At 43.0% G+C, this 15,950-nt stretch overlaps 1 protein-coding gene across 1 annotated transcript in view; it reads left to right on the top strand.

The window, feature by feature from the left end:
* Nucleotides 1-1,300: 1,300 nt before the first annotated feature.
* LOC139763066 (sodium/glucose cotransporter 4-like) overlaps nucleotides 1,301-15,950 on the top strand; it is a 32,132-nt gene continuing 17,482 nt past the window's right edge. Inside the window, exon 1 of the mRNA XM_071688659.1 lies at nucleotides 1,301-1,635. Within this exon, the coding sequence (XP_071544760.1) occupies nucleotides 1,498-1,635 (138 nt within the window). The 5' untranslated portion in view covers nucleotides 1,301-1,497. The remainder of the gene's footprint in view (nucleotides 1,636-15,950) is intronic.

Raw genomic sequence — 15,950 nt, 5'->3', positions numbered from 1 at the left:
GAGAGAGAGAGAGAGAGAGAGAGAGAGAGAGAGAGAGAGAGAGAGAGAGAGTGGAAGGGGAAGTGATGAGAGAAGAGAAGGTGCTTGCAAATTCTGAAGTGAAAAACCTGTCTTTAAATATGTGCCAGATTATAGTGATTAAGAAAGACATGTGAAGGAAGAGTTCCAAAGCTTCGAGGTGTATGGGAAGACAAAGTATCAAAACGGCCCATCCTTGAATTGCCAAAAGACACACTAATCATTTGACACAATCACCTGCCCAGTGTTGCGTGGCCTTAGCTAGTGGTAGTAGGGGCACACAAGCAGGCAGAACTCGGAAGCAAAAACTTAAACCAGTGCCTACACGAGATGGAAAGTGAACCAAAACTGCAGCGAGTTTAAGCGGTCAGGTTTTGAAGTTAGGCTTGCAGCGAGTTTAAGCGAGGTCAGGTTTTGAAGTTAGGCTGGCAGAATATATAAGACGGACCAGTTTCGACTCGACTCTGTCAAGTGAGGATGCACAGCTAGAACCACCCAAGACTGTTGTAAGAACAATAACAAGGACGGGTCAATCCTTTGTATAAACGGAGTCATTGTTCGGAGAAAAGGAATTTCGACATCTATACAGGACACCTTGTTTCTTAGAGGCAGACTTAGATATTTCCCTCATGTGGGGATTCCCCAGGTAGAGGGGGGGGGGGGGGGGGATTTACAGCAATACCAAGTATCTTCACTGAGTCAAGAGGTGTAACCACTAATTTCAACTGTCTGGCTCTGAACTTTCACATGAATTCAGACCATTGCTTTGACCTCGGCGTGACCTCTTTTGGAACCTCTTGTGATCCTGTCGTGTCCCCTCTAATCCTTCCTCCTTCCAAAATGTGCCAATTCGAGGGTTTCCTTCATTCATTAACTCACTCCACCCATTTCTGGTTACCATTCTTGTATTCCTTTGTAACCTTTCCAGCAGATGTGTGACTTCTCATGTGAGGACACTAGACTCATACGATATATTTCACCTACAGAGGAACTGTGGGTCGTCCCTGTAATCTACAACCGTTTATGATTTTGGCATAAGGAGCAGTTACATTCACATACAACTTCTCAATGAGCATATCATTTATTGAGAAGAGAAACATCATCGGTCCCCAACACTGACCCCTGAGGGACGCCAGTTGTCGCCCATCTTGAGAAACCTTCCCTTACATGTGTTACACACACACACACACACACACACCATGTGCGTGAGCGCGCGAGCGAGCCAGGTGGGTGATGGGTTCCTGGAGAGAGAGAGAGAGAGAGAGAGAGAGAGAGAGAGAGAGAGAGAGAGAGAGCGAGCCAAGGACTCATTCCAGACCCTCAGTATTTCGCTAGCAGTGAGCGCGTACGGTCGTCCGGACCGACGCTCAAGTGACACGGATCCCTACCTGTGGTAGTGTGGGAGAGGAGGAGGAGGAAAGGAAGGAGAGGAGGGGAGTAGAGGCAACAGGTAACTTCTGTCCACGGAGAAACCTCACAATGGACGAAGACACCATCGTCACCACTGTGCTGCCGACCCTTCCGGAGGAGAAGGAGGAGGAGGGTTCGAGGCTGGGGTGGGAAGACATCGTCGTCATCGTGACCTACTTCGTCTTCGTCCTGGCCGTCGGCCTCTACGTGAGTAATCAGATCTAAGGAGGTCTTCCCTCTCGAGGCCTGAGAGGGAGGGATACTGGAATCCCTGAACCACAAAATCCCTCTCTAGGATACTGAGGTTCTAGAGTCCTGGGGGAGAAGGTGGGGTCTCCCTTCTTTGAGAAGAGGGTTGGCCTGGGTACCGGTGCCCTAGGGGGCTCTAAATATGGAAAATGGGAAGCTGGGATCATCCTGAAATGGAAAAAAGAAAGAGGGAGGTGGGGTAATCTAGAGGGTAAGTGGCCACGCGAACAGCAAATACGTGAAAGTGTAAGTCAGGCTACACGGCTGGTCAGTAGTAGGAAGGTCATGGCGGCAGGTGACGAGCTAGTGTGTGACGACAGCAGGTGTGGGAGTGGTGGTGTGTGACGGGAGCAAGTGTTGGAGTGGTGGTGTGTGATGGGAGCAGGTGTGTAAGTGGTAGTGTGTGACAGTAGCAAGTGTGGGAGTGGTGTGTGACGGTAACAGGTGTGGGAGTGGAGGTGTGTGACGGTAACAGGTGTGCGAGTGCTGGTGTGTGACGGTAGCAAGTGTGGGAGTGGTGTGTGACGGTAACAGGTATGGGAGCGGAGGTGTGTGACGGTAACAGGTGCGGGAGTGGTGGTGTGTGACGGTAACAGGTGCGGGAGTGGTGGTGTGTGACGGTAGTAGGTGTATAAAAGTGATGGCGTGTTACAACAGCAAGTGCGTGGGAATGTTCCCACTTGCCTTGCCCAGTTATTCAAAATCTGCCAGTCCTGGATCTCCTAGCAGTAGTATTCACACGTCTTAAAAAACAGACAAACAGGATATATCAACACTGAATGAATCTTCCAAGGCAAAGTTCTTACTATGTACCTCACATTTTTTCCTCGTTCTCAAGGGGAAAAACATTATCTAAATTTCCCTTTGCCTCCTAGTCTAGAAGGACGACCGTTAAATTTCCGAAAAAAAAAAGAAAAAAGTATAATTTCTATGCACAGAAACAATATATGAATATAAACATCAAAACTTTTTACCATTACATTTTCTGTAGGACATCGTGACTATGACAATTAATCTTAAATTTGCACTACTGCGTTAATAATTACACTTATAATTACATTGACATTGAAGCCTAGTGTTGTATGTAAAAACAAATGCAATCTTTTATAGGTAGCGGCGTAGTGTTATTAGTTGAGATTTTAAGTGGTGGTAGATTTTACGCAAAATATATATTACCAGTCGCATAATCTTTGGGAACTCTTATACTTCTTGTCAAAATATAATCTCCAAAAAAAAAAAAGGCCAATATGTTTCAAAAATGAAAATAAAAAGCGAATGCATCGAATGGTGCTTAGCATGTCGGCACACTTTACACTCCTACTTAAAGGCGCACTTTACACCCTACATTCTCGTGACGACCGACTCTCAAGGATCGTCCCGTTTCCACAGGAAGTGAAGCGCGCCATTGGAAACCCCACCTCACCCATGCCCCAAAGACACAACACGACCATGGGGCAAAACAAGTAATCGACGGTATGTTGAGCAAGATACGCAAGCTATGTGCAAAGGCTTTCAAAACTAAAATGTATCACAGATGGAAGGTTATAATTACGAAGGATTCAGATAACATACCTTAGGACGAATGCAAGAATACAGCGCCGAGAATTGTAACAGATTTTTAAGTGTTGAATGGCAATCCCCTTTTTCATGTTCGGAATATGTAATGAACCGATGGGTAAATACGTTTTAGCGCTGCAATGGGAAGAGACGCTGCTTTTTTTTTTTTTTTAATAATATTTGGTCTACTTAAAAAAAAAATCAACAGAATTATTGAGAATAAATTAAAGTTATTCTACAATTACCAAACACAATGCTGGTTGCTTAAACGAACAGATGGGAAGATCATCTCAGCCTTTTCCATTGTTTCGCTATTTGTCCTTAGCTCTTAATTCTATCCAACAACACACATGACAAGCTGCTATTCTCCTGATGTGGGAGTTACATTTTACTGCTTAATTTTGCCGGAAAATAGTTATTTACACACGCTTGTTGCCAAGATGAAGCTCTATTCAATTTATTCCAGAATTGTGCCCACCTTAACAAGCCCTATTAATATTGTTCCTTGTTGTCTCATCAGATGCCATTAGAGACATGGTTCATAATACAAAGCAATCGCCATACTATATATGGTCAGCACGTTTTTGTAACCTGAAACTTCTGATATACGAAAAGAATAAGACAAAGAGGTAGGGAACGTGTGATGAATGGCATCATGCGGTGTGGCCAGTACGTGCTAGGATAAGTCATGTTCGGGAGCTGGTTTGGGTTGCTTTGTTGGGCTATGACAAGTATTGGTCTGATTAAAATTCTGACAAAACAATCACCATACTATACATGGTCAGCACATTTTTGTAAAACTGAATTTGAAAATTCTTCTTATGTACGAAAAGAATAAGACAAAGAGGAAACCTGGCAACAGTCAATACAGTGAGAGGTTTGGTAAAGCCAACATGGCCACTCTGATCTTGACTACTGGCTCCTTCAGCAGGCGACTCACAGAAGCATTTCCTTTTCTAAAAGCCATTGGCGTCATCGGTATATTCATTCCATACTCTAGGGTAAAAGGCGTGGAAGTATATGCCACACAGTACTGACAATGGTTCATTGCTTCTGAGAACTCCACCGCCCAAGAAACTGGTATTCCCCATCCAGTCGTGTTACACCACCACTGCTGTCATCAACCTAGAATAACTTACGAATTATCGTTAAATATATCGAGGGAAAAATAGAACCAGGGGGTGGGGATGGGTTACCCCTTTCATAAAAGTTCAATGGTGTATGCCAGTATTCCCGAAGATCTGCAGATCGGAGTGAAATGAAATCTTGAAAGTATTCATACACGTGAAGGGTATTTCTCCATTCCTCACCGATCATTACATCAGAAACCTGTGAGAAAACAGGTTTCTTGCACATCTGGCCTCAGTCTCCTTCCCTTGCAGACTTCCTGGCTGGCCTGCTGTCAGGGTGCACGAACAAGGACTTAGGAAGAAAGTGTCACAAAGGAGAGAGGCTCCATCACAGACCTCCGCCAGGCAGACTTTAGGAAAGTTTTGCACCCATCCCTTGCCTTCACCTACGCTGGTCACACGGGATACCTGCATTTTTATCAATACCCCCCAAAGACTTCTTTTCTCACTGTCTTCGAGATAATGAGGCTATCCGTCATTCCCGTACTCAAGATGTACCCATTTTGGTACAGGTACATTGGCTTGCATTCTTGTGGTTAACCGAAGTTCCACAAAAGGTCATTATAGTGAGGTTACTAAGAGACCTCTATGTTGCCACTGCACTGTATTTACGCCCAAATGTACCTCAATACACCTATCATCTCGCCCAATCTTTTTCTTCCGACTGTATTTTGGTGTTTAAAGAAAAAAAAAAAACGCTATTTGGAGAATATGTGAAGATATTTCGTATCAGTGAAGAACATAGAGAGAGAGACAACTTTGATTTAACCTTGGGCCTAGCGAGCAGGTCCGGCACTGCTGGATTGTCGAACTGCGTCATGGCGTCTTGTATCTTCTGTCATAGATGGGAAACTTAGGATAATATTTACCTTATATATTTATATACGCAGATCCATATAGCTATCATCACTGTCGTTTCACGTCAATAAATTATATATATATATATATATATATATATATATATATATATATATATACATATATTTTTTTTTTTTTTTTTTGCTTTGTCGCTGTCTCCCGCGTTTGCGAGGTAGCACAAGGAAATAGACGAAAGAAATGGCCCAACTCACCCCCATACACATGTATATACATACGTCCACACACGCAAATATACATACCTACACAGCTTTCCATGGTTTACCCCAGACGCTTCACATGCCTTGATTCAATCCACTGACAGCACGTCAACCCCGTTATACCACATCGCTCTAATTCACTCTATTCCTTCCCCTCCTTTCACCCTCCTGCATGTTCAGGCCCCGATCACACAAAATCTTTTTCACTCCATCTTTCCACCTCCAATGTGGTCTCCCTCTTCTCCTCGTTCCCTCCACCTCCGACACATATATCCTCTTGGTCAATCTTTCCTCACTCATTCTCTCCATGTGACCAAACCATTTCAAAACACCCTCTTCTGCTCTCTCAACCACGCTCTTTTTATTTCCACACATCTCTCTTACCCTTACGTTACTTACTCGATCAAACCACCTCACACCACACATTGTCCTCAAACATCTCATTTCCAGCACATCCATCCTCCTGCGCACAACTCTATCCATAGCCCACGCCTCGCAACCATACAACATTGTTGGAACCACTATTCCTTCAAACATACCCATTTTTGCTTTCCGAGATAATGTTCTCGACTTCCACACATTCTTCAAGGCTCCCAGAATTTTCGCCCCCTCCCCCACCCTATGATCCACTTCCGCTTCCATGGTTCCATCCGCTGCCAGATCCACTCCCAGATATCTAAAACACTTCACTTCCTCCAGTTTTTCTCCATTCAAACTCACCTCCCAATTGACTTGACCCTCAACCCTACTGTACCTAATAACCTTGCTCTTATTCACATTTACTCTTAACTTTCTTCTTTCACACACTTTACCAAACTCAGTCACCAGCTTCTGCAGTTTCTCACATGAATCAGCCACCAGCGCTGTATCATCAGCGAACAACAACAGACTCACTTCCCAAGCTCTCTCATATATATATGTGTGTGTGTGTGTATGCTAGAGCTAATATTCTTAGCCTGGAAAACATACAGACCGTCTTAACATCATAACAAAGCCCGTACTTAATACACAGGATGCGCCAGTGTAACAGACAAAAGCATTCTTACAGAAGCTTGACATACTAATGGGACGGAGGAACAATGAAAACCTGAAAGTATGCAAATATTTCCCATCCTTTATGTAACACAAAACATTATGTTTAGGTCGCCAACTCGTACGGAGGGAACCATGTCATTTTTGTTTTTCTTGTTTCACTTCCCATCGTAGAAATGTTCTGGTCAAGACTAGTTCACTCTAGTGAAGTTGGGTTGCCATGAGGGCAATGTAATTGTTGTTGTTTATGGTGCATGCCAATGATGGAGTTAGTTTGAATACCGTGGGATTTGATGGCGGCTAACAAGAACTACAGGCAAATAAAGTCAGGATTTGTAACAGACTTCATACAAAGGACGAGAAAACTGTGTGAATGGATAATGATTGTGGCCATTTTCTTGTAGCACAGAATACATCGACCTATAACCTCTCTCCCCTTGCCATTTCCTCTGTAACTTAATTTCTCTTCATTTTATGTAAGAGCAAATGTTTATATTACGTCATAGTTCTCATATTTCAGTTGACTAACTTCGTCTGAACATTCTCTAAACATCCACATACATCAGCCTCTCCACAATCATACCTTATCTTCTAAACCTAGCTTATTTTCTAAGCCTAGCTTATTCATGCACTTATACAATTAATCAACGGCCAGATTTTACTCGCTCATGTATTTGGATGGCTTGCAAGTACCATTCAGAAAAGAAAGGTAAAGAATATTTCAGGGCTAAGACTCATAAACATGGCGTCACCAGGCGAGTTCCGTTTCCGGACGGAAATGTTAAAAAACCGTCAACTCAGATTTTTTCGACATTTGAGGCTTGGGAACCCAACCACAGGGTAGATTCTGAGAACCTGTAACGTTCTTTCGGTATCCATTTTATTTCATTTGAATCTGATTCAGTAATGCTCGTATTAACCACAACAAATATAAAGTTTAACGAACTATGTTTAGATTTCCTGCTTCTAATGACACACGTAAATTTACACAAGAGTGCGTAAACAATGACATTCGCTGTGAATCATTGTTAACACAAGTTCATTGTCAGAGAACGTAGGGTAAAAATGAATGCACACTTTCTACTGCGACCTTTGGGAATGACGGTCTAGCTTTAACCTCCCCTAACCATTAACGGTCATAATCAAAGGGAGAACCATTATTCACAAGGGATTTGGTGGTCAAGGGTCGTTCGTACCCTCTAGCTTAACGACCTCCGTGGTGTAACTACATCGTTACGAGCCTGCGTGTTCGTTGTGTCTAGGTTGTAGGAAACTGTATGTTATAGGTAAGCCAAGTGGTGACCTTGGAGGGAAGGTGGGTCTCAAAGAGATTTCTCAGCCGCTCCCATGTCGCCTGGGATTTCACACCCCCGACGCCAAATGGTCAATTAGCCGTGCATGTTGCATCGGCCCGCTACCTGTTCCTCAGGCAACGATGTCAAGTGACCCGGGGTCAGCCACGAGGTCATGCCTGGGAAAGGTCGCCCACCCATCCTGGTAGCGTCGTCATATTATATATATATATATATATATATATATATATATATATATATATATATATATATATATATATATATTTGCGTGTGTGGACGTGTATGCATATACATGTGTATGGGGGTGGGTCGGGCCATTTCTTTCGTCTGTTTCCTTGCGCTACCTCGCAAACGCGGGAGACAGCGACAAAGCAAAAAAAAAAAGAAAAATATATATATATCTATATATATATATATATATATATATATATATATATATATATATATATATATATATATATATATATATATATAAAGATTAAGGAAAGTGGCACACGACTAAATTTCGCTCCTCGTAACACAAATATGATCAGCGAGATACAATGAAAAAAAATTGGTCATGTTGTTGACCTTTATATGACTGCGTTGTATGCCTTGAACCGTTTCTAACCTAGTAACATTATATTTTTAATGCATATACCTGAAAGATCACACACAACATCCCTACATAACAGAGCAAAATGAGACCATGCACCCGCTCTCTCCTAATTTACGGCCCAAACTGGTTTCCTGACGCGGCATGAATAATCCAGGTGCTTCACCTGATGAATACAGTCGCTTAATCAGCCAACTGATTGGATTCTCCGCAACCTTTTCAGCGTCACCCTACCTTAGGCGTTGACATAGTCCTTTTTTTTTTAACAGTTTTCTTGGCGTAATTATGATAAAACAGGTGAATTTTGAACATGAACATCTTGCAAGAAGACATTGCCAGTTGATTATACTAGTGAGGTTTTCTAAAAACTGTCCCGCGCATGAGTGTAAGACCTGTCAACATTCCGACCGGAATCACAGAACGCCGATCTTCTCTTCGGGAAGCAAGAGCAGCCAAGGGCAAGATGAACAATGCACCAATCCACTATTCCCACTGACTACTGGAGTTTTATTTATGCTTACGATATCAGCAAGCATCTGCTGAAACACCATACCATACAGGCATTTGACACACTGATGAGTAGGAATTGAACAGTGCCTCACCAACGTCTGCTGTAACCATACATTAGACGCACACTATTCGCAGCAACCTAATCTCACCTGACGCACAATATCAGCAGCAACCGAATCGCACTTGGCGCACAATATCAGCAGCACCCTAATTGCACTTGGCGCACAATTTCAGCAGCAACCGAATCTCAGTTGACTCACAATATTATCAGCAGCCGAATCGAACCTGACGCATGGCAATTGGGAAACCACTACGGGGATTCGTTGTGAAGTAGTGTCCTTGCGTAACAGACTCGAATGAGGAGGGCGTAAAGGGATTTCCGGCCTCAGTATTCATGGGGATGTCCCGTGTGGGTGAGGATCTCCGGTTCAATTTCCTAGCGACTACCTGGAGCTACCGCCCTGTCAAGCCAGCGGTCAAAAACATGAGCCTTCTTGAAGGTTATTAATCATTAAAGATTATAATTACGTGGAATATGTGCTTGTATTTGTTCGAAGCTTTGTTTATTTATCATTTATTGAACCATGCGATTATCGGTCACTCTTTGTACGTGGCATAGTGAGCTTATGAGGGTCAGGTCAAAGCCTTGGGGCCATCATGCCCAAACTGTCGTACCGTCGTGTCTCATGGTCCGTACTGTTGAGGTCAAAGACAATTCCGTCATGCTTAAAGGTTGTACTGTTATACAGCACACCTTGTTAGTTAGGGATCGCTGTGCTACAAGGTCGTACATACTTCATTAAAGAATATCAGTAAATATTCATTACCTATTTTTGAACGAAGTTTTTTCGACTTCTTACATGCAAGTAACAATTCTTATATTTCCAATTACTGTGCAAGACATTAAAGAATTCGCATCATAATGCAGTTATGATAACTTTACATTCGTTGATTTCCAAATGAAAATGAGTTTGACCCATGGGATTGGCAGAGATGACGTCACAGAGGGCGCGGGAACCCGTCAGTTGGGGGTGTAGCAAGAGACCGCGAACCCATGTCAGACACATTTTTCCACAACTTTCTATCAGTGATGTAGAAATACCCTGATACCGTTTGAGTGAATAACTCAAAACTTAATATAGTAGTTTTGTACATGAAGCTGAGTGATGGTTAAACAATACTATAGTGCACGTAACTATAAAAAAAAAATATAGTAAATGGCACAGCGAATCCCTGTCCTTGACAATTTTCCGTAGTAATACCATACATTCTGGACTGTCTGTGACCCCCATAGTGCGGTCGACACCACGACGTTTATTCTGGAAGTGTCTCGGCCAAGCATGCTCGCTGGCTATGGCGTATTCCAGTACTGTGTGTAGTATACGGGTAGTGGATACTGTATGGCACATAAGTAATGAAGATTGTTCCCTGCGTTTTTAAACAACGACAGTCGATAAAGCGTGCGAATAACGTCCGGAATTCAACAAAGCCAAACCTAAGCTGTCCAACGATGAGACGACTTAAACAAACACTTAGCTAAAGCATGATAATAATAATAGGTCATTCATCAAAATCTCTCTTAATCATCTAAACAGCTTTTCGGGCTAGGGTGTTTCTTATGTCACTCGTAGCAAGAGGAAAAAAACGAGCTTGTGGCCATTGATGGAGCCAAACTTTGTTTATCCTGGCGTTACCCAGTGTCACATTAAAGACACCTCACAATATGCGTGACGTCTGCTGTATTGTGAGCAGTATGAGGTATGCCACATTATCTCCCAGGGCCACATGAACGAATAAGTTCCCGTTAACGAAGATACAATGTCACCTTGCTTCATTCTCCTGGGCATATCAGCAACGCCCTGCAACACACGTAAACTATGGTCGGTATAGACCCCGGGGGTGTTCTGTGTCACGTACAGACGTTGACGTCTGCTGCCCAGACACTGATGTCTGCCGACCTCTGCTGCCCAGACACTGATGTCTGCCGACCTCTGCTGCCCAGACACTGATTTCTGCTGACTTCATTAGCCCAGAGCTTGACGACTGCGCGACCACGGGCATACACAAGGGCGAAAATGCTCAAAGCATGTTGCAGAGTAATTGCTATGACATTGCACACTTCCCGTATCATGTGGCATGAAAGGTGTTTGCTTCCGGCCTTTACAGGACCAATGTGGTGAGGTCTCTCGCTCCAGTGCTTGTCGCAGTGGAGGGTTTTTGAAAAAAAAAAATAATAATATGGTTCTGTGACGTCATTAGGTATCTTCTAACAGCTAAACTACCGTAAGTTAGCTGCGGAACTTGACGTCAACTAACTACTTACTATAAATCTAGACTAGCTAACCCAACCATTCTATCATAGCAATTGCTCTTGTTCGATTTCGTGATATGTCATCTTGTCCAGTGAACTTTGTGCGGACCTAACACCTTCAAAAGCGTCATCGCTGTTAGCAATAGGGAAATTTGTCATTTAGCTGTTCTTATGTCCTTACGTTTTTTATCGGCAACATAAGCTCCCAGAGAACTTTCCCTAACTTTTTTTTTTATCCCCACTTTGAATATATATTTCAATTGGCGTCCCTTCTTTCCTCTACAATATCCCAAGTTTGTCCTCTTCACCTCTTTATTCATCTCCTTCACATATACTCTCCAGTATGTGCATGATTTCCTTCTCAAAATTCCATCACTTCAGGATAGGTTGTGATCTTGTAGTGGACAAACATCAGTACCACATCAGATAGATCCATTCACGTCTCTAATAAATTTGATCGCCATTTACTTCATGACAATCCCCTGAGTTTTTCAGTCTATCTAACCACTGGGTGTGGGTATTAGAAGTTTCAACCAAGCCCCACTGAAGTGGAATCAGGCACTTCCCCAAGTGGGTTGGCTATTTTTTTTTCTCTCTCTTTACAGGCTTTACAGGTTTTGTGCGCGGAATCAAAACACAGTTGGGGAACCATGGCGGATTAAGGCAAAGCCAAGCAGGGTTACCTGGAGGAATCTTATCACAGGATACAAAGTTTCTTTCAGGTCCCCGTTCCTTCTCCATTAGTCATCATTTTAGTTATAATAATAGTTATAATTTCTATCCACTGCGGTTTTATGCCACGAGCTGTAAGGCCAAAAAAAAAATAAAGGGGGGGGGGGGTTATGGAAGATGATGAGAGAGGGGTGGAACTGGAGCGCACTCAGTCTACCAGCCGTGTTGGGGCATATCATAACTATCTATAAATAAGGCCCATCCATGAACGCTGCCCTAATGTTTCCAGCCTGCCATGCTACTCATCACTTCCCAGAGTACATGAATTTAACGACGTTGATTCGAAGGAAATAATAATCAGACGGAGAATCTAACTCCAGTGCATCCCTGATTATAATGTTAACGTGACTACAAGAATATGTGACGACTTGCAAAACTGCCAAGCGAACAATTTCCCTTTGTTGCCAGGCCTATTGTTAATGTGTGTGTGTGTGTGCTAGGAATATGACACACGAGGTATTTACCCTCACTTCAAACGTGACAACTTTCTTTTGTATAATACAATAAGGATTACCTGGTAGAGAGCCTTTACCATAACGACACGATTTATCATGGCTGACCTCCCAAAATTCCTGTGGTTTGTACCAGCGTCTGACTCACGATGCACCACATGAGATGGAGGTCCACGCAAGCAATCATTCACGCTCATGCCGTCGAGTTCATTCAGCTTCGCTCGAGCAATTTAGTCCCTTCAGGCTGTCAGTCACATTGCATGCGGCCGCAGCCAACCCATCTATTAATACGGCACAGACAGTCCATTGTCAAAGAGCTATTTTCTAGTTTGCAGATTGCAAAGGTGCCCCAGTTTAGAACGTGCTTTGTGTATTTCTACAATATCAACAAAGCTTTCATAGATTTACAGACAGGTCGGCGACACCCTATTTTGTTCCAATATTACTACTCCCCTTTCACAAGTTCTAGATGTACCATTTTACAATATTCTTTTTTTTCATCTACTTGGCAGTCGTAATTTAAACGTTCAGCTCTGTATGTCCTCACCAGCAACTGATGGTGATTTAAGCTCCTTCGACGCATTATTGCTTGTAATATCTAATTCTTTTCTTATATCAATAAATCGTCTTGTTTTAAACTGATGTTGTCTTTGTGGTAGAGGCAGATCGAGTCTGCTGGTTGGCCAGGAGACTTAACTCCTCTCTACAGGCAGCTGGTGTAACAGGAGTGGGTTCCCGGAGCTAGGCTACGATGGTTGGCTTCCCATGTCGGGCGTCCTGATGTCCATTTCAACTTCCGGTGGTCTCTCGCCTCACCATCCATGGCAAATCGAGGCATATCCGTACTAACGCATCCTGCAACACATCCAACCTGATTAAAGGTTGAGTTGCCTGACGAATCACAAGCGTGTTTAGGCAGTTGGTTTTGGGCTTTATGGCCTACCGACTGACAGGGAAATGAAGGTCGTCTACGTTGTCGTACCCGTTAACTTCAAGATTGTAAACATCCTCTTCAGGTGCTGAACTGAATTAAATTCCAAGACCTTGGGGGCTCGCCTGTTGTGACAGATTGAACACGACCGACGATCGGCCGCCCTAATGATAAAGTTGCCTGTTCGCCAACTGATTTCAACGTGTAATTTCCTTATTTAAATTCCACGTATATCGCTCTCAAATAGCAATTTTTTAAGTTTCTCTGACAAGTACTTAGATTCGCTTGACTGCATAACCCAACCCCTAATCCTTGATGTCAAATGATCAACTGCAACACAAAACGCAACACTTGCTGGCAACACTTTGCTCTGCTCTCTCTCTCTCTCCCCCCGTCAAGCATGTTCTTGGCTAAGCCCCTGTGTCTTTGTTCCACAGCTTTATCCTTGTATTTAATGAAGACCTTTCCCTCTACATAAAATCTCGGACACACGAGTACAGTCGCCATCCCACCCTTCACAACAGTTTGCTGTGGATGTATTTTTTTGCAGTATGTGCAAATGGGCAGTTTGCCGATATGTTCGTGTGCACTCTGGTGTATATGTATCATTTATGCATATGCGGGTACTTGGAAATCTGTATTTGTAGCGATGTATGGTATTTCATACGGCTGCGTTCAAAAGATTTCTCACTCGTATTACATCGTCTCTCAACCTTATATGTCTATCATGTCTTCATCGCGCGCACACACACACACACACACACACACACACACACACATAGTTACGTGGTTAGAATTATCGCGCATACACACACACACACACACACACACACACACACACATAGTTACGTGGTTAGAATTAACGACCATAAAAATTAACACGGACCAGCCAGGGTCGTTTATACGCAGATTTTAATTCTGAAGGTGGAAATCGTCCCTTCCCCCAACCAGACATCCATGCTCGTTATTAAATATGGCTATGTGGCTTATGCTGGAGACTGCACATACGTTCACAGGAGTAAACACATGAGACACATGAGATTAAAAGAGCAAAAGATGTCTCCCTGTATCATAGATACATACACACATACGCCAGGTACCCATGCATCGACCAGCTCCAAAGTGTTGATGAACAGGTGGCTTTGCTTTGTTTGCGACTCGGCTTGTCTTGTGCATCATCTAATGCCGTCCTTGATAGATGGGTGGGTCACACTGGCCGGGCAAGCGAAAGTACCGACATAATTATTCCATCATTTGTACCAAATCGCACAGTACAAGGAGAGTTGTACGCGCAGGGTGTCACGTCTCTTAGCGAGTGTTTGTATGGCAAACGTATTTTGCATCTAGTTTTTAAGAGAGGGCTGTCAGCTAACACAAGAATATGTAACATGGCAACTCCAGTGGCCGTCTTAGTTGTAAGAAAGTATAAGTCTGTAATTTGGACTAGGCTATTACAAGCGATTCTATTCTAGGCCATGGATGGCCTGTCAATGCTTTAATCCCTCCTCACCAATGCACAAATATGTACCAAGGTCGTTTGATTACGATTTTGTTAAGTTTAGAAGACGGAAATTCACCGACACAAGGCAGCAGTGTTGCCATCTTAAAATCCTCTAGACAATTCTCTGACGATTTATATTTTGCTTGGATTCATGGCGTTAGTGAAATACTCTGTTGTAAACTTATTCGCTCCAAAATATACGGTGAATGATGTTTAATAACTTCATAAATACCGCTGTTGTTTTTTTTTTTCTCAGTAGCATAGTAACATGCCTCTCCTCCATGTATTAAAAGATATCCCGAAGTACATTCCATAACAACTGTGTGCGAGGCTCCATATCCTCTCTAACGTTACTCCAGTACTGTAAAAAAAAAATATTCTAAAGAATAATATGCTCGTCGTTCCCCATGACGACCTTCGATAGATAAACCCACAGTCTTGTTTACCCTACAGGAAGCTGATCAGACATAACATGTCCTTTCCGTACCTGAGATTGACCCTTAATTTCTTTCTAAACATGTTTTACCTACACGGCTGATAAAATGGTGCTTCTCGTTACACAGTTTTCAATTTATAATAACTGACAGTGGCTGAGGTTATCTTTAATCAAAAGCGTCTTGTTGATATGCTTTGGCTATCCCTTTGGCTGACCACAAATGCACTTATCCTCGGCATCTGTCGCCTTGTATTTAACAAATGTTTGCCCCCTTCAGTAAATAACTATTTAACCCATGATGAACATGACAGCCTGTACAGTACGAGTTTGGCTTATCCCCTAAGTACAGCAATTCATCAGAACGAGGGTAAATGACACGTTACTTTCCGAGAAAGTTAAAGTTTATATTATTCTAGTGATTATAGGGAGAATAAGCAGATGCGCACAGAAGACAGGAACTTTGCCTTGGTTAATGGTTGACGCGCATTCAACCATAATGACACAGGAAGACCACGTCATCATAGAGGCGTTTATTTGTCACGATTCTTCCTGTTTTCTCACATTCAAGGCTGCTGGTGGACAAGCCTCACAGGATATTTGCACTCGAGTGCGCGCAGACAAACCTCCAGTCAGAGGATATAGACGTTTGGGTGCAACAAGCTTTATAAATGACTGTTAACCCAAACAGAACGGCAGT

This window comes from Panulirus ornatus, chromosome 46 (assembly GCF_036320965.1).
Source record: "Panulirus ornatus isolate Po-2019 chromosome 46, ASM3632096v1, whole genome shotgun sequence".
In the NCBI taxonomy this organism is placed as follows: Eukaryota; Metazoa; Arthropoda; class Malacostraca; order Decapoda; family Palinuridae; genus Panulirus; species Panulirus ornatus.
This window is presented reverse-complemented; position numbering and strand designations above follow the sequence as displayed.